At 40.9% G+C, this 27,108-nt stretch overlaps 1 protein-coding gene across 1 annotated transcript; it reads left to right on the forward strand.

Annotated features, from left to right (window-relative positions):
• The first annotated feature begins 914 nt into the window (after window positions 1–914).
• cpm (carboxypeptidase M) lies at window positions 915–26,439 on the forward strand. The gene is made up of 10 exons (XM_078242971.1): window positions 915–998; window positions 3,609–3,788; window positions 7,170–7,267; window positions 13,103–13,275; window positions 15,847–15,946; window positions 16,302–16,407; window positions 18,072–18,242; window positions 20,793–20,945; window positions 21,639–21,787; window positions 22,773–26,439. The coding sequence occupies exons 2-10, from the start codon at window positions 3,623–3,625 to the stop codon at window positions 23,040–23,042; spliced, it is 1,386 nt and encodes a 461-aa protein (XP_078099097.1). The 5' UTR covers window positions 915–998; window positions 3,609–3,622; the 3' UTR covers window positions 23,043–26,439.
• Window positions 26,440–27,108: the final 669 nt, after the last annotated feature.

The following is a 27,108-nucleotide window of genomic DNA, read 5'->3' on the forward strand; positions in this document are numbered from 1 at the left end:
ATAACTCCCATAACCTCCTCAAGGACTCTTTGTCATGGCGCCTAACAATCTCTTCAGTGACCACTACAACTTTTTGAAGGCCCCTACACCTCCCCAAGAAGTCCTACCACCTCTTCAAGAATTGCTACAATATCCTTAAGGACCCCTACAACATCGATAAGGTCCCCTAAAACCCCTTCTGTCTCATTAAGTAAATAAAGTAATGCTAGCATGCACCCTAACTAAAATGGTAACGTTTAGCTAAGCTAGTTAACATTCTTGGCATTTTAGCATTGTCACTGTGAGCACGTTAGCAATCTTCCGTTAGCATGCTAGCTCAATGCACCGATGTCTATTTTATACACTCTATGGTTCTACACCCTCACAGAGCTTTTAGTATAGAAGCTGTGTCCACAATTACTTTACATACTGTCCGCCGTTGTATTTAAGTGTCCGACTTCGAAGTGGGTACATTTATTATTATTAGTTTTTATTTATTGAATTGTCGCAATGGAACGAAAATGGTAGCCTAACGTTAGCGTCTATTTTGTTTTTAACTAACGTTAGTGCCCACCATGGATGTAGAGAACGGTGCCCACAAAATATGTTAAAATGCAAAGTAAAAAGTAAACAAAGTTGAATGTTTGTGTCACTGTACCGTAAGTGAACTTGAACATAAGGAAAAACACACATTTGTTACGAAAATGTGAATGAATCATCACTCTGTTTCATTCAGAGACTTGTTGAATCTGTTTGCGCCCAACAAAACACACACACACACACACACACACACACACACACACGCACACACACACACACACACACTTCTAAGCTCCGCCTCTCCCTGAGAGAGAGAGGGAGACCCGCTGGTGAATAAGTAACATTCATTCAAAGAAGCGGACAGACACATACAGGTCCGTCTTTAAACTGTCTCACCTCTGCAGGAGCAGCAGTCTCGTCACTGTGGTCGGTGTTGGTCGGTGTTCGAGTCGCATACGGACCGGCGAAGTGGCAGACAGGTAAGACCTCTGACCGTCGGTACTGATAGAACTGTCTCTATTCTTAGTGCCTCATCATCCATCAGCAATCAGCGCGCCACTACTGTAGTGTTCCTAAAATATATCCCTGAGTACAAATTCAAGTTACTTTTCAAGGTATTTCCATGTTATGCTTCTTTATATTCTACTCCACTACATGTCAAAGGGAAATATTGTTCTTTTTATTATACTACATTTATCTGACAGCTTTAGTTACTTTACAGACTAAGACGTCATGTACAAGATAACAATTCATCATGTTTTATAATATATGTTGTACATAGCCTAATTATACATTAAACTTCCCCACAGTATATAAATGGTTCAAATCAGTTCCACCTCGAACAACTACAGCAGTAAAATGCTAATTAGACATGAATGCATCAGTAATAATAATCCAGCAATACAATATAACGAGAGTAAAACACTCACAGGTGTGTTTAGTCATTATGAGTATGTTTACTTTTGTTAGGCTACTTCAATTAAGTACATTTGCTAATAGATTTGCATACTTTCAAATGAAAGACAGCAGTCGTATTGCTACTTTTACTTAAGTAAAGGATCTGAGTGCTTCTTCCATCGCTGCCTTTATTTACTTTTTGATCAAAAAATACAATATCATATATTATTGTGGATAAAGATAAAACTTTATTGATCCCTTAGTGACATTCAAAGGCTCATAGGTGTAGTTGTTTTAGACACTGTTTTGCAGAAAAGTTACATTGTATCTTTGCGTAAAAATACACGAAAACATAACAAAATCAAGAAAAACCGATTGAGTGAAGAGTTATTAAATGAAAACTGAAGTTGCAGACGGTGACGGCAACCTGTTTGTAACCTCAGCTCAGTGACTCTGACAGCGTTCATGCAGATTATCTGCACACACCACCAACTGTACAGTTTTACAGATCACTCTACAATTTCCCTCGGGATGAATAAAGTATCTATCTATCTATCTATCTATCTATCTATCTACATTCATTGAAAAGTAAACTTTACAGGCAGCAGATCAGGAGTACAAAAAGCATGTAGAGTACAAAGGTTCAGTTACCGTTTAATGAAACATCGAAATGGACAAAACACATGATATGAATAAAAACAGATAAAACCCATTTTAAATCAAAATTTGCTTCACTTTCTCATGTAACACAAACAAAACAGTCATATCTAAGTTCATCAGTGTCTTCGTGCTGACAGGTTCAATTCAAAAGTCACTCACAACTTCCTGAGTTTCTGGATGAATGCTTCTGTTTCTGTACACATGCTCTGATCTCACTTTCCGTCACGGGTGGTTACGTCCACTTCTTTTCCCTTCTTTTATACAGTCCACGGTACAGACCAAAAACAGAGTTAAAAGAGACAGAATGTTGGACACAAACACAACTCCTAATGAATCATCACGTTGCTCTATAACTGATTAAAACATACCCAGAAGCACAATAGATTTGTATCTCATGTACAATGCAAATGCACATGCCCCAGCAGGCACCCAATGTGACACACATTCCTGCCAAATGGCAAGCCAATATAAGGATATATAGTGTGTGCAATGTGGAGGTATATAGTCCAGACTATATATCCTAAACCTTTGCACATACCTCAACATCTTTGCACACCCTGCACTAAACCATACATGCTTATTTTCATATAGTTGTATTGTACATATTTAGGGCTGCAACTAACATTGATTTCAATTTCATTGTCAATTAATGTGTTGATTATTTTCTTGGTTAAGCGATTAGTTGTTTGGTCTCTAAAATGTCAGAACATGTGGATCGTGTGTTTCCCCAAAGCCCAAGACGACGTCCTCAAATGTCGTTTTGTCCACAACTTAAAGATATTTAGTTTACTGTCACAGAGGAGAGAAGAAACTACAGTAGAAAATAGTCACATTTAAGAAGCTAAAAGCAGAGGATTTTTTTACAATAACCGATTAATCGGCGCCTCGGGATCCCCCAGTTGGAGCCGGTTAATGTGGCTTCGGGAAAGGGAAGTTTGGGGTCCCCTGCTGGAGCTGCAACCCCGGATAGGCGGATGGCAATGGATGAATTAATCCTTCATCAAAATAGATGGCGATTCATTTAATAGTTGACAACTAATCGATTCATCTTTGCACTTTATTTGTTTATTTATGTTATTGTATCTTTTACATTTATTGTCTGTTGCCTTTTTAATATGTTTATGTTTATGTATGCATGCACCAAGGCAAATTCCATGCAATTGTTACTTACTTGGCAATAAATCCTCCTCTGATTCTGAGTCTTAACATTGATATTTCAACATTCAACACGTTTGTTAGGCCTCAAGGATGCAGATAGTGTGTTTCAATGAGTAACACTGAATGTAAACAGAACCTTTGTTTAGTTCCAGGACTTCACATTGTACCTTTGTACCTGATAACAGATGTTTCATAATCAGCCCTATTTCGGACTAATCTGCTGCCTGAGCTTTTTCTTCATAAGCTTTTAATGAATTGGACCTTTTTTTTAAATAAGTTTAAATGTAGGCAAAGATTCATCAGTTCAATGACTCCCATTGAAATACACTTGAGTTCTTCCCACGTTAAACCTGTTGGCCCATCTCCTCCTACAGGTCACACTGCAGTGATGTCATCAGTCCTCCTCTTCCTCCTCCTCTTCCTCTTCCTAACCCCTGCCTCGACGTTGGAGTTTCGTTACCACAACAACCGTGAGATCGAGCAGTACCTCCTCCAGGTCAACGCCTCCGACCCCGCCATCACACACCTGTACAGCATCGGCCAGTCTGTCAGAGGTAACAGCACACCTGTCTGTCTGTCTGTCTGTCTGACTGTGGGACTGCGTGTCTTTTTTCTGGCCGGTCGCTGTCTGACTTTTTGTCTGTCCGAAAATATTTCATAATTATGACTTTTGGTTTTCTAAGTGCCTTGCAGCACAAGTTGTTTTCTACTTGCCTCTGAAGTTTATAAATCTAAATGTTACATAGAGAAAATAGACAGATTACACACACACACACACACACCGGATGATGGTTGACTGATAAAGTGTCTGGTGTCAGTCACTATGGCAACCGTGAGACTGCCTTGAGTGTGTGTCTTGGTGATTTGTGTGATCACATAACGGGACTGTAACGTCTTAATGTGGCTAATCACTCACACACACAGACACACACAAAGATAATCTGAGCTAATCTAAGACACCAGCTGGCCTGCGTCCAACCTGTGTGTGTGTGTGTGTGTGTGTGTGTGTGTGTGTGTGTGTGTGTGTTTTTTGTTACCTCGTCTGTCTGCAGCCTGCCAGTTTTTCCCTTATGTTGCTTTGATGACTCGTTCACACCACTATGGTTAACTACCGTGTGTGTGTGTGTGTGTGTGTGTGTGTGTGTGTGTGTGTGTCACAGACTTGCTGTGGCTTGCAGAGCTTCATTCATTCATCTGTATTAGTTACAGTAGTCGTGTTTACATGGAAACTCATTTCTATTTTTCTATTTGCTCACTAAAACAACATCAGATGAGCCTTTTCATAATCTGATTAAAGAATATAAAAGTAATATATATATTATTTCAGATTACCTTTTCACTAAATACCTTACAAACTACCACATAAACTTTTAGTTGTTTTCTTTGCTACATGTTTTGAAGTTTAAATCTAATGTATGTGGTTGTAATTTCATTAAGAAGTCGAGTACACAGTTTTGTTTGGTGCTTAGGTGTTCGAGGTTGTGAGAACACTGACGATGATTATGAACCGATGCACCGGCTGGACATCGGAATGTTTACCTTGCTCAAAAAAAAAAAAAAAGTCTACACATCAGTATCGTCTGAGAAATTTGTAATCGATGCATCTGTAACAGTGATCCCTTTTCAAAAAATGGTTAATGATCCCATGTTTTCTGCTTAGAACATGCGTCATTGGTGGGTAAATATTAGCCCCATTTTGAGTTCAAGTTAAAGAGTTAAGCTTCTGACTTACTTGGAAAAGAAATATCTGGCAACCTTTTAAAAAATCAAGAGGATCATTTAACAACACAAACCTCTTTGTTTAAAGATTTTTCAAAACCCTCAAAGACTCTTTTAACTATCTGCATGAAGAAATATTCAGTCTACTGAATTAAAATGCGTTTTCTAATTCAAACAAGGGCGCCCGGATAGCTCAGTTGGTAGAGCGGGCGTCCATATATAGAGGTTTACTCCTCGACGCAGCGGGCCCTTGTTCAACTCCCACTTGCAGCCCTTTGCTGCATGTCATTCCCCCTCTCTCTCCCCTTTCATGTCTTCAACTGTCCTATCAAAATAAAGGCTGAAAATGCCCAAAAAATAATCTTTAAAGTACATACAGTATGTCGCCTAGGCTCGTGCACAGCGCGCGCACACTATGCTTGTTACAAACACACTGGGAAGCGCAGCGTCACACAAACATGCCAAAGATTACAAATAAAAATATTACGGTGCAAATCTGCCATCATAATAGCAATGCACCGAGGTCCAAACGCGCCTGGCTTTTAAAGGGAATGGGAGATGATCTCTGATTGGTTTATTGCATGTTACGCTCCAAAACACTAAGTACAACCCTTTTGAACCATGAACCTGGCGCACGGACCCTTTTTTCCGTCGTCCAACTAGCAAAAGTGGATTTGGACACGCCCTAAACGCACCTGCGCCATGCACTTCACGCCACGCACTTAGATCGTTAAAATAGGGCCCTATACCTCCTAAACACTAGTATGTCCAGTTCGTCAGGTTTCAGTGCCTCTTCACATAACTCTCTGTCTGCATGGTTTTACAGTCCTCGTTTCTCAACCCACCATCTCATCCAAACAACATTTTTCCCTGAAAGTCTTTGCTATTTCTGCACATATTGTAAGATAAATTAACAAGACTAACTGGTCTTGGCATACACAAGAATTAGTATTTTTATGGGATTTTGGCAGTTGTCTATAGATGCAATTCAAATCCACTGGGTTGTCTCTGTATTTCTTAAATTGTTCAATATGGGCTTCTTTCTGTCAAGACTGAAAAATCTGTGTTTGTGCTCATGTGTGGGTCGTCTAGTCCAGTGGTTTTTAAAGTGGGGTCCTTTAGGGCAGGGGTCTTCAACGTTTTTAAGCCAAGGACCCCTTATCTGAAAGAGGGACGGAGCAGGGACCCCCTACTAGATATTTTATAAAAAATTGTTGCGGGCCTACAATAAAAGCCTAAAGCCTTTATACTGTACATACCTTTTTACTGCATAGAAAACTAAGCTATAAAAATAATTGTTGGTATGATTTTATAAATCATGTTTTAGTGTTAAACATACCTGTGAATCCTCAGGATTAACTGTATCTCTGGATGGCTACATTAGTGACTATCTTCTTACCTATAGGCCAGTAAGCCTATCATCAATATGTGTTTTTTTTTTTCACATAAAGGCTGATTTCTATTGCTAATAATATGTTGGATTCATATTAAGACATTTGCATTTTTGAATGTCCCCTTCATTCATTTTGCCAGACGATGGTCTAGTACCAAAAACGTTGCCTACTATTACATTTATTTTTTGCAAGTTAGTGTAACATTTGACTTACTTACCCCCCTCTGACGCACCTGTCTCACGTTATAGATGTTCAAAGTATTTTTCTGTACTGAAAATAGAAAAATTAACAATAATTCCATGACCCCCTGCAGTAACTCTGAGGACCCCCTAGGGGCCTCGGGAGATCTCTGCTTTAGGGGGTTCCAGACGGTCCCCAGCAAAAAGGGGAATAATTTATGTAAGTAACACAATGACAGAATATATAACTATTTTGGTCATGGGTTTCATCAATTTCTATAATAAAACATCTAAAAACAAAAATCCTATCGAGTGGGGGACACGATCTTACCAAATGGGGGTTTGGGGTCTAATTTGTGTCAGTTTAGGGGTCCTTGATGTGAAAAAGTAATCAGAGAATCATTGGTCTAGTCTTAGTAGATCAGTGATCATTTTCATTTAAATGTAAATTTAGTATTTACTGGAGGCAACACGAGAGCCATGGAGGAGCAGTGGAATCCCAAGCCAGGGTCAGGAGACGGTTTAGAGCTAAACTATATCCACCTCCAGTCTTGTAGTCACTCAGTAGATTCCCTCAGAAACACACAAATGTGTAACTTGTATAAATGTACAAAATCTCTCGTTCACTCTCTTTCTCTCTCAGGGCAGCAGTTGTGGGTTTTGGCTCTGGGTCTCAGTCCTCGCCGTCACACCGTCGGCATCCCCGAGTTCAAATATGTGGCTAACATGCATGGAAACGAGGTGAGTGAACACACACACACACACACACACACACACACACACACACACACACACACATCAGGACCCCTCCCTGTTGACAGGAAGCTGGACTAAAAGGAGACTAAAGAGATCAACAAAAGCTATTCAAGTCAAACACACTCCACACACACTTTGTATTCAGACGACAGACTGTGTGTATGTGTGTGTGTGTGTGTGTGTGTGTGTGTGTGTGTGTGTGTGTGTGTGTGTGCGCTGAATCAACATTAAAGCATTAGACAACATTAGAAAACAAATCTATGGATTAATGATTCCAATAGAAGCAACCGACAGGAACTTTTGCTGGCAGTACAAGCACTACTGCCACAGCAAGGAAAATACATCTCACACTCAGGTATACTTAGAAAGAGCTGGAGCAGTTCATTTAAATGCTCATAGTGCAGTGAGGTAGTGGTGGATAAGTATTCAGCTCTTTTACCTTTGTATGTTGCATTTTCCTGCTGTAGATGTTTAAGGTTGTGCTCATTTTAACTCCTTCATATACTGTTGGGTAGTTTAATCTATAGCAACGCCATCATATTCTATAAGGTCATCATATGTTTGTGGTGTCGCTTTCCTGTGAGAACCACATATCTCTAAACATTCAACTTTTCATGGGGTCAGAAGAACAGCCCTGTTTTCAGCTTTGAAACGATGCATTTTCTTGCTGACCCGAGAGGCTTTTTAAAGACTTTATTTAGCTTAGAAGTAGGATCATTTTCTCAACACGCAAAAGAAAAACACTTCATCCTTCAGTTTATCACAAACATTCAACATCAGCACATCTGGAGATACAGGGTTTTCACCCGACTGAACTGAAGCTGTCGGACAAATGTAGTGGAGTAAAAAGAAACATATTTACGTCTGAGATGCAGTGGAGTACAAGTATAAAGATAAAAAAAGAAAAGGGAAATACTTGTATCTTGAATTTGTACTTAAGTACAGGCCTTGGGTACAAATGCAAACTGTATACATTTCAAGTTTTAAAGAAATAAGACAAAATAAATATGGGTTAGGAATAACAAAATGAAAAAGCAAAAAAATGGTGTAAAGGAAACTCTTAGCAACCTCTGACCAGCATCTGGTTACCGTGGTGACGGCCGACTCCTGATCAGACTGCGTGTGTGTGTGTGTGTGTGTGTGTGTGTGTGTGTGTGTGAGAAAGTCAATGGAAATGTTCTTAAATAGACAAGTCACGCCTCTACACGCACGCACACACACACACACACACACACACACACACACACACACACTTGCACAGTGTGTTACACAGTCCGCAAACAGAGTCAGTGGAGTGTGTCGGGTTTGGAGGAAAACGTCCAGAAAAAGGCCTTTTCACTGAGTCCACTCACACACACACTGACACACATAACAGCAGGAATGTAGTTGAAACAAGTTGAAAAGGTGTCGTGGGGAGATCATTGTGTGTGATAATGTTAGCAGTTCCCAGAAAACATCTTTCTGTGTCACAGGAGTTTTTTTTCCCCTGTGAGCCTGACAAACACACTTTATGCCCTCTTTATACTGCGAAGACGGCGGTGACGGAGATGAAGAGTAGTGAGCTTGATTTCAATATCTTATATCTTATTCCTGATTCAGTGTGTATCACACCCTGTAATACAAAAGTGTTGCAAAAGAAAATGTACCAACCAAGTACCGACACAGAACCTAAGCAATGTCCTGCTGTGGACGGAGGCAGCAGCTAAACGCATTTTAGACACCTAAAAAAAATCTGTTTAAGTGGACGCTATAGTTAGAATATTTTCAGCGCTTCACCTTGCTGTCAGACAGCCCTTTACGACGGGGAACTGAAGCCGTTATCTCTGCTCTCTTCAAAGCCACCAGACTCCTTTGACAAAAACATCATTTTACCTCGCAGAACCAAAGATCGGTTGGTTTGGTTGTGTTATTGTGTGACTCTGGTGTTATAAAATAGTTTGTTCGGATACACTAAAATACGTTTAGCTGCTGCCCCCGCCTGCCTGCTTCTCCAAACCTACTGTATGGAGGTGCATGAAATATCGACTTAATATCGTTATCGCGATATCACGTTGCGCAATATTATATCGAAAGTGTCACAATAAGTATGCAATATTTAGTTTATTTTGTGGAGCGCTGCGTCCCGTCCGTTGGCTGTGTGGCTTAGTTGTGTTTGATTTAGAGCCCGCTTGAAACGCTATAATGATCATTTCATTGGCCAGTTACCGTGGTTACCGTGCCACCTGCACATGTTAGTGCACGTCAGCGCACGGGGCCACTACGTGACAAACCCTGTGGAGCGGACCACGTGACGTGTGTGCATATTTCGACAGAGTGACAGTGTTAGTGAAGAAATGGATAGAGACAACAAAACGGAACGAATCATGAGCGCATGACACTATCCCAAAAAAAAACAACTGTTGCAGTTAATACACCAGAGCTAGCCAAACAAGCCTCGTTAGCGAGTGTTTTTGCTAGCGGCACAAAGTACGACAAGACGAGACATACCAAAATCACCAAAACGTTATTATTTGGCCAAAGATATGATGTCCATCCACACAGTGGATAAAAAGGCTTCAAGAAGCTTCTGAATGAACTAGTCAAACGGTACCAAATCCCATCCCGCACCTATTTCTCACAGGTAGCTATCCCGCAACTTTATAAAAGGCGGTGCAGGCAGAGTTTGGAGTCGGATATATTGAATATTTTTCATTCACGACCGACCTGTGGTCCAGCCGCACTACGGAGCGGTATATAAGTCTCACTGTGCACTATATTGTTATGAATCTATGACTATTGTTACGATGCATTTTCCCGTAACTTTTGTAAATTTTTACATATGTTTAAAAATATCAAAATTAATATCAATATCGTAATATTCATAATCGTTATCGCAATATCACATTTTGTAATAATATTGTGCAACCTTACTACTGTATGAGTAACACACTGACTATAAATACGTACCTCATACAACCACGCTTGAAAAGATCCAAACTATCCCTTTAATGACGTTGGTATTGCAGCCGATCAATGGTGTCAGATGTTGTGCCATCACGTATGGGTGTAATGTACGAGTGACCACATATTTCTGGCCATATGCTGTACTATGCGTGAGGTGCACACATTCTTGTCACTCGTTCTGTTTGTATAAATACCACCGTTTGTATAGGAAAAGGCGTATGCGTGTTTTTTGTACCCGCTCATCGTTTATACATCTAGCCCCTGGTGGGAAACTGTGTTGTTTGGCAAAAACTTCCAAAACACGGGAAGCAAACAACGTCCACTGTACGACGGAAAATCAAACCCTGGTACAGAAAGAGGTCAGATGAGTGAGGATGTATCTGTCGTCAATGTTCAGATGAGCAGAAATGAAAAAAAAAACCTGTCTCGTTCCGACAGAAGCAGGAATGCAGTCTGCCTTGTTGGATAATAATCACTTCTGTGTGTTTACTTTGTTTACTCATATCTCTGATCCTGAGAACTGGTATGTTCAGAAATGTCAAATCACACAGATGTCGTTCGACAGCTTTAATCTGCTCACATCACACTTAACAGCTCCAACATGCTGAACTTCTCTTGGGAGCCTGTCAGTGATCATATCTGTACTGTAGCTCTGTATGAATGTCAACAAACACCTATTATTGAATATTTAAGCGTCTGTCATTCGGTCGGTCCACTAAGATATATCAACAACTATTGCATGGATTGCCGTGACATTTTGCGCAAACATTTGGTTGGAGTTTGGTCCTGAGACAGAAACAGGTCTTAAACAAAGTTTCTCCTGTTGTGTCTGTCTGAAAAATGTTAGTGTCAGAATGTTCTGGAGATGTGAAGAATGTTTCCAATGTTTACTTTGGTGACTACGGGGCGAAATAATCGCTCATAATCTGTGTTCACGTTCACTTCTCCCGTTGGAATCAATACACCCAGGACTTGCCGCTAGTCTCCTAAAGAGGCGTAGCGGCGGAGAAACCAACATGACACAAATACAGGAAACTACTCTGAGTTGGGGCGTCTCGGTCATTAGTTACACCCTAGAGGACACTTAATTAGATTCCGAGCAACTGTGGAGTCAGCCAGATGAAGCCAACTGAGTTCACAGATACACTGAATAATAGAAAAGCATGCAGCCACCGCCTTTCGACTCTTATCTGCTCACAGTATCAGTTTTGTTTTCTTACATTGATTGTGTAGGTTTAAAAAAAAGAACATTGTGTGTTTGTGTACGCGTGGGCGAGAAAGGGGACTGAGATTTCCTGTGTTTTCTAACTCAGCGGAAAACTCCTACACAGGCCCTGCTGTCTTTGACTCTGGAACTGTTATTGTTTCCGAGGACATTTTAACTGAAGTGAGGCACACTGAACGTTAGCTTACATCTGCTAATGCACAGCAACATAAACAACACTGGACTGTTATAATCTTGTCTAATCTAAACTTCTTTGAAGTTAGAAAGGAAAACTGCCCTTTCACAAGCCCTTTCACTGCTGATCAGTCTTTTTCAAATGGAAACACCAGTATCTGATATAATATCATGTAGGGGCGGGAAATGTGGCATGATTTATTAATCATTTTAATTACCGCCCAATAAGACATTCAAGGTATTTGAAGGGATAGTTTGGATGTTTTAAGGTTGTATGAGCTACTTCTCCATAGTCATTGTGTTAGCTACAGTAGATGGCGGTCGGCACTGTAGCATGTGCTGCTGTGGACGGGGGCAGCAGTTCAACGTATTTTAGTGAATCCGAAAAAAATATATATATTTTTGTGTTTTACAGCAGCATGAAAAAAAAAAATTACAATGTTAGAAATCATTTAAATACACAAGGCTTAAAGGTATAGTTTGGGTGTTTTTCTTCTTCCTTTTGCTGTTTTAAAGGGTTAGTTCAAATTCACCAAAGCCACACAACAACACAACCAAACTAACCGAAAGAGGCAGCGGTAGAGCAGCAACTCCCGTGTTCTGTGAGGTAAAATGTCTGTTTTTGTGAAAGGAGTCTGGTGGATAACGGCTTCAGTTCCCTGTCGTTAAGGGCTGTCTGACAGCAAGGTGAAGCGGTGAAAATATTCTAAATATAGCGTCCACTTAAACTGATATAGATGTTTTTCGGTGCAAAAGTGTGGCTCATTGCTGTATTTTTATGATATAGCAGGCTGTGATACACACACAATACTTGTTGGTGGATACATACATTGTTGGTTTGGATAGTACACATTGGATAGTAGTGACAGCAGTAGAGAGAGAAAAGAGGGAGACAGTTTAGACTAGTGTTTGAGCAAAACAAAATGATGGCCTGAGGCAGCGCTAGTCCTGACAAGTGTGTGCTTTTTACACACACGCACACACACACACACACACACACACACACACACACACACACACACACACACACACAAACACAGAGGCACGTACACACACACCCCTTTTCACCTTTCCCACCCTTCTCTCTTTCTGCCTCTTGAGGCTCTCATTCATTCACAAAGTTTTTTTTAAACTCTCTGTCTCATAAAACCCTCTGACTCGTCTCTGGATCACATTTCGATTCCTCGCACATCACTTCCTCCCCGGTTTCCAGCAGGAAAGAACATGCATCCTGCTGAAATGTCATGTCATGTAAAACAAAAAAACAGATGTGTGGATAGAGGAATGAATGAATAAAAGTATGAAACTGAGCAGCAGTGACAAGAGGAAGTTTAACAATAGTTGTAGTTTTTGTTCTTTCTAAAGCACCAGACTTCATTCAACTTTTAATCAATTTAAAGCTAGAAGTTACTCTATAGTATCTATACTGCTTTTGGTCAATTTTAACTTAGATAAGATTGGTGTACGTGTGTGTGCAGGTTCTTGGCCGGGTGCTGCTGCTACAGCTAATCGACGACCTGGTGCGTGGTTACCGTAACAACGAAACGTGGTCATTGCAGTTACTGAACAGCACCCGCATCCACATCCTGCCGACGATGAACCCAGACGGCTTCGATGCATCAGACACAAACTGCCAGTACAGCCAGGGCAGGTACTCGCGCACGCGCGCGCACACACACACACACACACACACACACACACACACAGATTACAGTCACGGTAAAAGGCTCTAAGTATCTAATTATAAGTGTTTTGACTTATTCTAATGAACTGTGTAACTGAGCCTGTTGTCTGTGTCTATTTGATTGTATTATAATAACATTACAGGGACTCACAAGAAGCTGTTAAGATGTAGCTGAATAGACCTCTGCTTAGGTTTAAGTGGGCCGGAGCTTAGATGGGAATTTATTAGGTCACACTTCCTTTCTACCAATAAGAATAATAATTTGTCCTGTCCTAACAGATGCAACAAAGCTAACAGGAGACTCAGGAAGATGGCAATCAATCAGTCTATACACACCCACAGAGGTCTAATCAGCCAGATTAACTCACAACACCTTTAATATTTATACTGCTCTTTTAGATTTAATCACATTATCCCCTTTGTGTGTGTGTGTGTGTGTGTGTGTGTGTGTGTGTGTGTGTGTGTGTGTGTGTGTGTGTGTGTGTGTGTGTGTGTGTGTGTGTGTGTGTGGGGTCAGTTTGAGGTCACCACTTTTCCAATCCGTACAAGGAAACGTTTCACATCATATTATCCCCTTTGTGTGTGTGTATGTGTGTGTGTGTGTGTGTGTGTGTGTGTGTGTGTGTGTGGTCAGTTTGAGGTCACCACTTTTCCAAACCGTACAAGGAAACGTTTCACTAGAGCAACTTAAAGTGGAAAGAAGATTATTTCACTTTCAGTCAGGGACAAAAACAAACTTATTTAAAGAATGTTATTAAATCAAATGTAAGTTTTATTAATTGTCGTGAAGTGATGTCGTGTTTTTAAGGTAATGACACATTACCTCACCCCATTGGCTAAATTGTTTTCTGGATTGTAAAAAAAAATAAGACCTGTTGATGTGATTCAGACAAAAATCTGGTTCCCAAAATGAAATAATGTTGTTTCTTTTAGTTATGGACTAAAAAAGAGACATTTACACTGAACTAAAGTGGAAGAAGAACTCAGATTTGTTACTTAAACCTACATTGTGTCATTTTTTGAGTTGATTCTTAGCAAAAACCCCTTTGTTCTTTCACAAATATGTGCTCACTCATGTGTAATTACTCCCACCAACTAATCAAAGTATTCTCCTAAGTGTAGAATCTGCCATTCAGAATCATTCAGAATACATACAGGCGAGTCACTCGAATGACGGCCGCCATGTTGCGCCTCCATCTTTAAAATACCTTAGCCAAAGAGGGACACACCTCTGCATTTCGCCCTCTTTCACTCAGTGGCACCGTGACGAATGCCAGGGGGAGATTACTCGCCAGGGAAGCAAAAAAGAGAATACAAAACGACAACGCGACAGGCAAAGCGAGAAGACCAAAGTTAGTATTGGAGTGGCTAGAACAGCTGCGTGTAAACGATGGAGATACTAAGAGATCATTTCGGGTTCGGACACCGTAGGAGTTAAAACGCCATCGGAATGGGAAGTAATATTCAGTTGTTTGTCACATACAATTTCACCGCTAGATGGGAGAAATTCTTACACAATGTAGCTTTAAGTAAAAGTACCAGTACATTAAAACGCTCAATAACAAGTAAAAGTGCAAAAAAAATGATCAGCAAAATGTATTAAAGCGGTTCTGCGGTAATATCAACCTCTGCTGTATAAAGCGACACTTACTCCCTTGTGGCAGGAAGACCGTGGGAAACTTAAGTGCCTTGCCCATGGGAGCCTCGGCAGCAGCTGCTGTATCTCTTGGACTTACTACATTGATGAGTGAAATATCTCAACGACTATGGGATGGATTGTAATAACTTTGATCACTTAACTTTACATCTAGCCTGGGTGAACTATTCATTTGAAACCAGAATCAAATTCTTTGTATGTGTTCACATACTTGGACAACGCACATTAAACAACAAAATGTGCTAGTGTTGGCCATATGCTTATTGACAACTGTAGTCCTTTGGCGAGATGTTTTGAGACCAGAGCAACAGGTACATTAGTAAAGTAATTTACACAATATCCACATCCACACAGTACATGTAGCCAAGCAAGCAGGCAATGCGTAACAACAAAACACAGCCAAGCAACTCAGATTTTAGCCATTTTTTGACACATGCAAACATGTGGAGCAGCAATATGCAATGAGACATACATAAAATACAGTCAATTAAATAAGTCAAAAAAGTTGGATAAAGCTGGAATTTACTAATCATTTCAGCATTGAAAGAAGAAAAAAAAGCATGTTTGATATTGACTGGGGGCAGCGGTGGCCTAAAGGTTAAAGAAGCGAGCGTTCAATCCCCAGATCGACAGGATAAAGTCTGGGTGGGGAAAGTGAAAGAGCAGCGCTTGTCCCTCTCTCGTCACCACCACTGAGGTGCCCTTGAGCAAGGCCCTTCACCCAAACCACTCCAGTGGAGCTGCTCAGTGGCCAGCAGATCAGACTGTGGTTGTACTGGGCAGCTTCCAGGTATGAATGTGGCAGGTCGTCTCAGATTAGGGGTTGACTTGTAGTCAGTCAACATTAGACAGTAAACAGCCCATGTCTCTGTCAATTTCAGGGCCAACTATAACGGCGTTGATCTGAACAGGAACTTCCCCGATGCTTTCGCTGGTCTCCGGAGGCAGCCGCAGCTTGCCGAGCAGAATCGGGAGGCAGAGGTCGGTGTCCGTGTGTTCAGATGCAGAAACAGATCATCGTAGTATTGATGAATGAACACACACTGTAGTTTATTCTGACTCAATCCCATACAGTACACTGTACACCCATACAGTGTAGTTTATTCTGACTCAATCCCGTCCTGCTGCCACAAGTACTCACTAGAGCACCAAATGGGGATAAATCCGCCGCTGAATATAGTCCCCAACAAATAAACTATAACAACAAACAAACAACAAATAGCAAATAAACTATTTCCTCCCCTTTGTTTAAGAAAAAAATATAACAGCTTTATCCTTTAAACAATATTTAAAATATGATGTGTTTTAAGTCCCCTCTGTGATTGATGTGTTTCAGGTCAGAGCTGTGATTGGCTGGTTGAGGACCGAGAGTTTTGTTCTCTCTGCCAACCTTCATGGAGGTGCTTTGGTGGCCAGTTATCCTTACGACAACAGCAACGGAGGTAAACACACACACACACACACACACACACACACACACACACAGAGTAACTGTAGTTTCATAGTACTGTCAAACAGCAGTATGACTTCACGTTTGTTGGTTTAGAAGTGTCCACATCCGAGTGAGGAGGAAACAACAATAAGAGACTCAATAAAGACAAAAGTTGGTGGTCCACAACAATCCAATGACAGTATTTTGGTATATTTATTTTTAGCAGACAGAGAAAGAGAGAGAGAGACAGGAAACAACAAACTTAGACTCATGATATTGTTGAGCAGCGTCAGATAAATATTCAAGTTCATATGAGCAACTTTCCCACACACTGCGATCAGAACCAAATGTAGATCTGGAACGTGGAGAGCAAACCAGCAGCCCTTAATATAAATCAGTTTTACTGAATTTTCTGGATAACTTTGCTGATTTACAGAATGTTATATACAGTATGTTATACAGTATATTTTATTTTGAAAAATGTTTTCTTTAATTCATGCTTTGATATTTTATTTTGATGACTTAGTTTTCCTTTTAGTTGTTATAGCCTCAATGTCTTTAGTGAATCACTTTTAATTACCCTGTGTATTAGAGAAGAGTCCTGCACACTGACCATTACGCAAGCAATCATTTATTTAAAAAAATACAACGTTTCGGTCCCAGACCTTCATCAGGTAAATTCACACATTCACCTCAACCATAGCCTTAAATAGTTTGGTTGACTAACCAGGACCAATCAGGTCCGGCTCTTGAATGACGTCATTCCTTGATCATTACATTGGTTAAATTATATTGTAGCAGTCCATATGCACCTGTACAATGAACAGTTCCTGAGGATAAACTAATAAGGAAAAAACAAGGAAAAAACATTATTAGTTTATCCTCAGGAATTGTTCATTGTACAGGTGCATATGGACTGCTACAGTATAATTTAACCAATGTAATGATCCACTTTTGAATGGACTGTGTCCTCTCTGATTAAGTGTAGAAAAATACTGGGCTAATGAGGCATTGATCATGAGCCTATAACATAACTGGTCTGATTTTTTCTGCCTTTTCCTGTTCACAGTCCGTGATGGGAGTGCCACTTTGTGAATGAATGACGTCATTCAAGAGCCGGACCTGATTGGTCCTGGTTAGTCAACCAAACTATTTTAGGCTATGGTTGAGGTGAATGTGTGAATTTACCTGATGAAGGTCTGGGACCGAAACTAAATAAATGATTGCTTGCGTAATGGTCAGTGTGCAGGATTCTTCTCTAAGCTTTTGATCTGCTACTTTTGATCATATCCTACGCACCTGCCCGACAAAAAGAGGTGTGCAAAAAAGCTTTCTTAAATTACCCTGTGTATAAAATGTCTCTCATTTAAACATAATTTAATGTCTACAGTATTATATTTTATACTTGGGGATAAAGTTGCAAAGAAACTCCTGCACACTGTCTAACTTGCAAAAATAAATGTAATAGCTGGCAACGTTTCGGTACTAGTTTTCGGTACCAGCTATTACATTTATTTTTGCAAGTTAGACAGTGTGCAGGAGGTTTATTTATTTTGACCTGCTTGTCCCCCTCCGACGCACCTGTCTCACGTCATAGATGTGCAACGTATTTTTCTGTTCTGATTTTTGGAGCTTAAAAAATACACAAAATACAACTCACGTCTTTTTCTCCAGGCAGCGAGCTGGTGGGCGGGGCCAGCGTCACCCCTGATGACGATGTGTTCGTCCACCTAGCCAAGGTTTACTCCTACAACCACGCTTCTATGCACCAGGGTGACATCTGCAGTGACAGCAGGCCGTTCCTGGAGGGCGTCACCAATGGATACCAGTGGTACCCTTTGGCAGGTCAGGATGTCGCCTTAATTAACCCTCCTGTTGTCCTTTTTTTCAAAAAGTTTCTATATCAGAAATGTGGGTTTCTTTCAACCAAATTTTAAAACAAAGTAACATGGATGGTTCCGTACGCTCTTCGTAAGTTAAATAAATGATCAGCTCACTACTTTCATTGAATTTGGATGTTTTATTCAATTTTATAGCATGTAAAGAAAAATGTATAATAGAACGTTGAAAAACATAGGAAAAATGTCAAAAAAACACAGAAAAAAGTGACAAAAACATTGGAAAACGTGACAAAAAATGTAGGAAAAAGTGTCAAAAAAGTCCGGAAATGTGACAAAAATGTCGGGAAAGTGACAAAAACTTGGGAAAACTTTTTTTTTTTAAACGTCAAAAAAGCGCAGAAAAAAGTGAAAAAAACACAGAAAAAAGTGACAAAAAATATAGGAAAACGTGACAAAAAATGTAGGAAAAAAGTGTCAAAAACGTCCGGAAAAGTGACAAAAATGTCGGGAAAGTGACAAAAACTTGGGAAAACTTTTTTTTTAAAAAAAGCAGAAAAATATTGACAGAAAAGTGACAAAAGTGTCGAAAAAGACGACCAAAACATTGGAATTTTTTTTTTTACATTTTGACCCAGAAAAACTAAAAGTTGCAGGTCGACGGGGAAGACAACACAAGGGTTAAAGTCATGTGTTTTTCAGACCTCTTTTAGAAACGTGATCCCTGCAACCCGATCACCTCACTGACAGCAACTTTACCTGAGGGAACTGTACACTGCAGCTGTACACGGGGACGCTTCTGGATATTATGGTCATCCACGATCCAAATAATGTAATGATGCTTTAGTTTAATTCAACTTCTGGTTTGTGTCATGTCATAAACAAAGTCTAGTCTGCCAGTTAGTCCGTGTACATGCACACTGGTGTCCTTTTTAAAAGGTAATTTCGGTAGTTTTCAACCTGGACCCTATTTTCAATACATTGGTGTAAATCTTTGAAATTGGTCCAGTATTGAGCCAGACGGGGCTGCAATGTTATACTATAGCGCAAATACCCACCCTCAATTTCGTCCACTAAAAGTGACGGTCTCTCAGAATAATAATTTAAGCATGTCAGAGGCAAAACACGCACTTTAAATGGATGGAAACTGAAGGTGCGCAATTGCCCTTTAACGTTACGTTGCAGCTTGTTTCCCTGCTTCCGACTGCAGCGGTCTCGCTTAAAACTGGACCAGTGTCAAAGATTGTTGTTCCCATCAGTCACTTAGACACAAACACATGGAAAAATAGGTTGTAAAATACAGAAGTTACCCTTTAATAACTCAAACTCTGGTTTTACTCATAACAACCTGGTTATTCTCTTCCAGGTTCCTGAAGTTCTGTGCAGACAGTCAGAGTGTCTTTATTTTATTATCCAATATGTATTTCAATGCTATTTACATTACACAGTTTACAGTACAAACAAAGCCAAAATAGTCCTGATTAAGTGCTGAGTTGAGGGCACACCTGCACACAGACTGTACATGCACCGTTCTTGCAACAAGGTGGCGCGAGGTTACAAAAGGGCGTAGATTTGGTTTGAAATTTGGTTGGGAAAATTCTTTCACTTGGACAGCCGGCATGCAAATTTGATTAGATAGAGAGATGGACGGACAGACTGACAAAGCAGTGACAGAAATTCTCCTTCGACAAGGCTCCTTGAAAACTCACACCTTTAAAAAATGTATAACATATGAAACAGCAGCTGTACAGTGTCTTTAGCTATGTTACTCAGAGTGGTTAATGCAGAGGGAATTAAACATTTCTTGTAACCGTTTTTCCGGGCCACTTGCCACACGCCTGATGGTAGTAACTGGAAAGAGTGGTAGAGGGGGGTCAGAGGGGTCCTCTGTGATCAGGGTGGCTTTCCTGATCACAGAGCGGTAGTACATACTATGTGTGCACATGCTCTAAAAAAGCACAGCAGACATGTTGACATGTCATAGTAGGAAAAGCACAGGTGTATTCAAAACCATTCATGATGGCTGCATTCCACTTAGGAGAGGCCCTGGTGTTGTGCATGCTGACTCACTGAAATAGCTCACTGGGACACGTGATGGAACTGAGCCATCTTTAAGGTTATCAATTTCAGCTGTGCTTTTCCTACTATAACAAGTCAAAATGTCTGCTGTGAAAAAAGGTCCATTATGAAGGCTTTTGTGTGTAACTGTAACCTGATGAAAGTTGCCTAGTCACACATACACACAAAAAAGTCAGCCAACAACACAAAGGAGGTAAAACAAGTCGCTGATACAACCTCAAATGAAGTAGAAATTTGTTCTACTTTAAAAAGACCCAGAAAAGAACAAGAGTTCCATCTCAGCTCCAAAAACTCAGTCCTCTTTGACATATATAAACGGACAAATAGACTGCAAAACGTTTACTTCATGCAATAATGTATGTATCTGCTTATAATACATTTAAACAGATATTACATGTGTGTGTGTGTGTGTGTGTGTGTGTGTGTGTGTGTGTGTGTGTGTGTGTGTGTGTGTGTGTGTGTGTGTGTGTGTGTGTAGGTGGGATGCAGGACTATAACTATGTGTGGGCGCAGTGTTTGGAGTTGACTCTGGAGATTTCCTGCTGCAAGTTTCCTCCAGTCAAACAACTTCCTGCTATGTGGACGGAGAACAGGAAGTCTCTGCTGGCCTTCATCCAGCAGGTCCACCTGGGTCAGCACCCGTCTGTCTACCTGTCTCTTTACCTGTCTGTCTCTCTGTCTGTATCTTTACCTGTCTGTCTTTCTTTTTAACTGTCTATGTGTTAACCTGTGTGTTTACCTGTCTGTCTGTACTGTACTTGTCTGACCACTTGTTTACCTGTCTGTGTATCCATCCATATATTTGTCTGTCTGTGTATCTGCCTGTCTGTATCTTTACCTGTCTGTCTGTATCTTTAATCTGTCAATGTGTTCACTTGTGTGTTTACCTGTCTGCGTCTTTTGTGTCCACCTGTCTTTCTCTTTACCTGCCTTTCTGTCCACCTGTCTGTCTGTATCTTTACCTGTCTTTGTGTCCAACTGGGTCATTACCTGTCTGTGTACCTGTCTACCTGTTTCTGTGCCTGTCTGTCTCTGTGTCCACCTGTTTGTCTGTATACCTCTATTTGTTTACCTGATTCTATCTGCCTGATTCTATCGGTCTGTCCACTTGTTTACCTGTCTGTGGTAGAGACAGGACTGTGTATCTGTTTGACTGTGTCTCCCCGCTTTTCCCTTTACCTGTCTGTCTCTTCTCTGCTATTAAACTGAAACTGACCCCGGATCAATAATTAACAATCACCTGACACCATCTGTGTGTGTGTGTGTGTGTGTGTGTGTGTGTGTGTGTGTGTGTGTGTGTGTGTGTGTGTGTGTGTGTGTTCAGGGGTCAAAGGTCGTGTGTTCGATGGCTCCGGAGTGCCGGTCCAGAACGCGGTGGTGGAGGTCAAAGGTCGCGCCAATATGTGTCCATTCAGAACCGACCGACACGGAGAATACTACAGACTGCTGCTGCCTGGAAACTACAGCTTCACAGTAAACACACACACAGTGATGACGCCTGAACAGCATGGGCATTATAAACATTTGATAAGTTACAGTTACCCTCTCATGTGACATTAAAGCGTAACTCTCGCCAAGATGCAACCTAGGGTCTTTTTGTGAATATAGCAGAGTCAAATGGCCTTTTGAATGGGAGGGCTAGGGGCACGACTGTGATCGCATCAAAATCACTATTTTTAAAACACTAAGAAGGCTCGACACAACATGAAACTTTGCTCGATGTATCACCAGGGGCTCTACACATGAACTCCAGCATTGAGGGCATCGTTTGTGTACACCGAGTTTACTAAAAAAGGTTTTGAACAACTCACTTTAGCAGTTGGTTTTTCCGCTCGCTGCCATCTTGCCAGTCAAAAACGTGCAACGTAACAAGGAGGAGTAAAGATGGAAAGCTCCTAAAGCTCCTAAAGCTTAGTTCCATATAAATGCACGGATAATTCGTTGTTTTGTCGTTAGTGAAAAACAATATTGACCTTGTAGTTGGAAAAGGAGCCTCATATAAGAATGCCATTTCCTCCTATGGAGTCCGTTCATTCGCATTCGGAGATCGCCTATTTTTGACTGGCAAGATGGCGGCGAGCGGAAAAACCAACTGCTAAAGGGAGTCGTTCAAAACCTTTCTTTTTAGTAAACTCTGTGTACACAAACAATGTTGTCAATGCTTTGGTTAAGGTGTAGAGCCCCTGGTGATACTTGGAGCAAAGTCTCATGTTGTGTCGAGCCTTCTTAGTGTTTAGTAAAATAGTGATTTTGATGCGATCATAGTAGTGCCCCTAGCCCTCCCATTCAAAAGGCCATTTGACCGAAAACGACAATACGGTCAGCCTTAAAAGTGGCGTTTCCGTCCTAAATATGCTTTTGAACGAAAGTTTGACTCGGGTACATTCACAAAAAGACCCTAGGTTGCATTTTGCCGAGAGTTACGCTTTAACTTTCTTCTGGTCTCTTTGATTGACAGGTGACGTACCCGGGTCACGAGGTTTTGACGGAGACTCTTAACGTCCCGCATGGTCCCGATCACTACTCGGCCATGAAATACGACTTCATGTTACGCCGCATCACCACGACGACTGGTCGCACCCAGGCAAACCCCACCGAGGCTAACCCCACCGCTAGCTGTGACTACAATTTACAGCTGGAGGCAAGCGGGGTCGTCTCCAGGCCCACGTGGGCAGGGCTGGGTGTGGGGCTCGGCCTGGTGGCGGCGCTCCGATCCCTGGTTGGCTGAAGCTGCCTGGCGCTCGGCGTGACGCTCGCGGGTTTGAACCCTCAACCTGCAAGAAAACAAACAACAAAAGGTCCTTCAGAGGTTTCTGTAGGTTCGCCACCAGCTTCGTCACCGCAGAAGTATTCTAACTTGAGGGCAAAGGGGGGGGGGGGACCAGGGGGGAGTTAAAAGCCCTAATCACGGCAGAAGGTTCACACATGTCCTCACAGCACAGAAGCTTTGGGACGTGGTGACTACTCGCCAAGAAGACATTACACCAATTATTTTTCACTTTTGTTAACATTGCGCGATAAGACATGGCCCTGAGTGCCCTGCTAGTTAATGCAGCAATGATTTTGGAAATCCCTTCTAAGAAGTGAAATTAACTACTGAAGAGCTGACCATGTGAGAAAAATATGTATCGACTTTGTATTTCTAGAAAGAAATAGTTTGGATTTTTTTTTTTTTTTTCAATACCAATCCAGGACCGCTCCTAAGATGAGGAAGAACTATTTAAAACTTAGGATTTAAGGGAAAAGACGATAATTGTGCAGCCACACTGCCACTTTCCTGCATCATAGAGAGACGTTTTGCACATGAAGAAACAGGTTTTTCGCTGAGAGATTATTGTATTTAAATGGTTCACAGGAGAAAAAACTGCTGCCTGGGGATTCAGTCTTCCCTGCTGAAATGTTCCAGCATGGGAAGGTGCAAAGGTAGTGATGAGGCTCATTAAGTGTGGTGGAACCAGACCATTATATGTGAGCAACAGCACTTCAAAATTAGCACTTGCAGGCACTGTTTTTAGAGGGTAGTATTTAAACCAGAGAAAAGGCAAATTGCAGTAGTCGAGTGTCGAAATGAAGCCACCCTGATGACGCCACACGTTAATCATCTGTCTGAACTCATTGAGGTGCATTGGAATTTCGACTCCAGATGATTCAGACAGTCGTCACACGTTTGTACAGGCATTTATCCTTTGGGCTTATTTCATTTATTTTTGTGTGGGCAGTGGTTCCCAACCTGAGGCGTGAGACAGCCGATAGGGTGGCAAGATAATCTGAGGGGTCACAAGATGGATGAAAAGATAGGAAATTTATCTATTTTCTGCCACACAAATGACCTCTTTTGTTTAAGTTTACTTGTTTTTATTGTGAAATATCTTGTTTCTGATGTTCATTGCTAGTAAACGTCCATAAATCCGCTTAAAATCATGGGGGGGGGGGAGTGGCCAGGTTGGCTCTGTGGGTAGAGCAGGCGCACATATACTGAGAGGTTTATGCCTCGACGCAGAGATCCAGGGTTCAAATCCAACCTGTGACAATTTCCTGCATGTCTTCCCCCCCTCTCTCTCCCTTCTCACCATCTGTCCTATCAAAATAAAGGCAGAAAAAGCCCCAAAAAAATTATCTTTAAAAAAAAATCATGGGGTGAAATATGGCGTTCATAATGTGGAAACATGGATGCTACAAAGGGGATGTGTTGTATTTTACTGCTCAGAGCGTTTAAACAACATGTTGATAGCTCTTTCCTGATTTACCTGACTTGTTAATAGGTTAACATTAATAAATAACTTTTCTAACTAATCAAGGTCAGTCTACGTGGACAGCAACTAACAGTTACAACCTGATACCATATTACAAATTGCATGTGGGCAAAAAATGTGTATGCACTACGTGAATTAATACGCGTTTACTTTAAACCCAACATTTACTTCTGTCCATGTTTCTGCGTAATATGACGTCAACTCGGCACGTCGTGTAGCAAAATGTTCGCCCTCTTAGTCTGGATCAACGGAAGTACATTTCCAGAATAATTGCCTGACATCACACGCCACATGTCCCTGACCTTCCGCTCTCTCCGTGTGTGCTGCCATTTTCAATCTCCATTCACTTCGGAAAACAACAACAAACTTCGAGCTAGCAAGCTACACACTGAAAATGGCAAGTTTTGAAGAAAATGTGAAGGCACGCCTGCTTGGTTCTTTCAGGGAATGTAAAGATTTACAAGAATATGTTTACTGCATTTCCTCTCTAACTGGGACGTTTTGGGACCAATTGGTGGGATTGCTTCGGACGAAGTACACACTGCGATGCACTTAAGTATCTCACCTTACTGTATTGTGTGAACAGTTAACTTCATTTAATGTTGTATGTGGTGTTTTCTTTGCGGGGTGCAAATGTTCCACCAAAACAAGTTCCTTCCCGAGACTATTTAGCAGAGCCACCGTCTCTGCGTCCGGAGCTTAGCGCCGCCCAGGACGATTGTGATTGGTTTAAAAGAAATGCAAACAACCCAGAGCATTTTTTTCTCCAATCCCAGAATGCATCTGTGGTGTAGCCAGACCTTACTCCACAGCGTTGTGGAGATAGAGCTGGCAACGCAAGACTAGTCCACTTACCGAGTTGTTTTTTTTTCCAAATTAAGGAGGGCATTCACATTAATTTTCCGACTACAGGATCTGATTTTCCGATGATTCCAACACCACATGAATGCAGCATTAGATCATGATTATCCCCCAAATAGAAGACTGAGACAGAAAGTTATTAAATCCATTAATATAAGTGTGTTTCATGTTGTAGCAATATTATTTGGGCATTATCAATCTCAGAATGTCTCTTCGACATTATGCTTATATGTAGCCGAAAAGGTTAGGAAACCACTGGTTTAAACAACCTGATGACTGGGAATCAAACCTGTGACCGCCATCTGTGAGGTGAAACAGCTGAACCCTCAGCTCATACTGTATCTGTACACAGTATGGATTTATATACACACAGATACAGTACATATACACAGATGTGTATCAGATTCAGAGCAGCTCTGATGACTAAACAGCAGGTGCAATGCTAGTTTTAGGTTGGTGAACTCGTCCTTCTGCACATTTTTCTCCTCATTCAAACTTCATATTTTTTGCCAAATATCTTCTACTTTTTTCTACTTTTGTGCCGTTTGATATTAAATGTCGCTTCATAACAAAATTCTCTGTGCCATGTTGTAACTGTCGTGACTGCAGGCTTCAGTCACACCTGAAACACCAGACCTCATACAGTACATGTTTGTTTTTTACATTTATTCTTGTTTATTTCTAGTTCTATGTTTTATTACACTGTAAAACACCACAGTGTCAGTGATCCACTTCCTGAATCCTACTTGACTTGACTCGAAGTCAGTAAACTGCTTCTCAAAGGAAATGTTACATTAAAAACACAAAAAAAACCTGAAAGATTGCAATGCATCGGTTGTGTTGATGATCCGCTCTTAACTTATTAACATTTGATCATTTTTAAATCCTGGTTTGGCTGTTTTGTGCTTGGTCTCTGATCTGTATGAGAAGTTACAGTATGTATGGCAACATTAAAAAATACTTGATAAGTACGGTACATTATGAGATGTTTAATTATTAAATAAGTCAACCACTAAATCGAAATTATGATTTTGTCTTTAAATGTAAAAGTATGAGATACTGGGTCAGATTGTCAGTCATAATTAGGAGATAATAAAGACTTTTTTTCACATAGTTATTAAACATCATGGTGAAAAGTCCTGCCAAGTTTACAGGTTTCTCCTTAAGTGTATGAGATAAATCAAAAGTTATTTTTAAGAATGTAATCTGTAATCTGTAAAGTAACGAAAGCTGTCAGATAAATGCAGTGGAGTTAAAACTAGAATATTTCCCTCTGAGATGTAGTTGATAAGAAGTAGAAAGTGGTATAAAATAAATAAAGAAGTAGCTCAGAATTGCACTTAAGTACAGTGAAATACACCACAGAAATAGTGCTCATAGGATCACAAAGCAACAGCTTTATATCTTCATTAGCAGCCTTGTGCCAGATTTGTATTCTTATTGTATAATGTCGACTGACATTTTGAGGAATACATAGTCATAGAAATTTGCCAAAAAGTCATGAAAAGGTCATGGAAAAGTATTTGTTAAAATGCATATGAACCCTGCATTTTGTATTAGCCTGTCCAAACGCGTCGCAGCACGGGTCTCTGGGCCCCCCCCCCCCGTGCCAGTTCACGTGAAATTACATCACATAGTACGCGAGGGTCACTGGGGGACCCGAAGCTCAACGCCAGGCCT

Source organism: Sander vitreus, chromosome 23 (genome assembly GCF_031162955.1).
Source record: "Sander vitreus isolate 19-12246 chromosome 23, sanVit1, whole genome shotgun sequence".
NCBI lineage: Eukaryota > Metazoa > Chordata > Actinopteri > Perciformes > Percidae > Sander > Sander vitreus.

Coding starts and splice junctions, on each gene's coding strand:
- cpm (XM_078242971.1), top strand. CDS start 3,623: ATGTCATCAGTCCTCCTCTTCCTCCTCCTCTTCCTCTTCCTAACCCCT. Junction 18,243..20,792: donor CCAGTGGTACCCTTTGGCAG/GTCAGGATGTCG, acceptor GTGTGTGTGTAG/GTGGGATGCAGGACTATAAC. Junction 21,788..22,772: donor CTGGAAACTACAGCTTCACA/GTAAACACACAC, acceptor TTTGATTGACAG/GTGACGTACCCGGGTCACGA.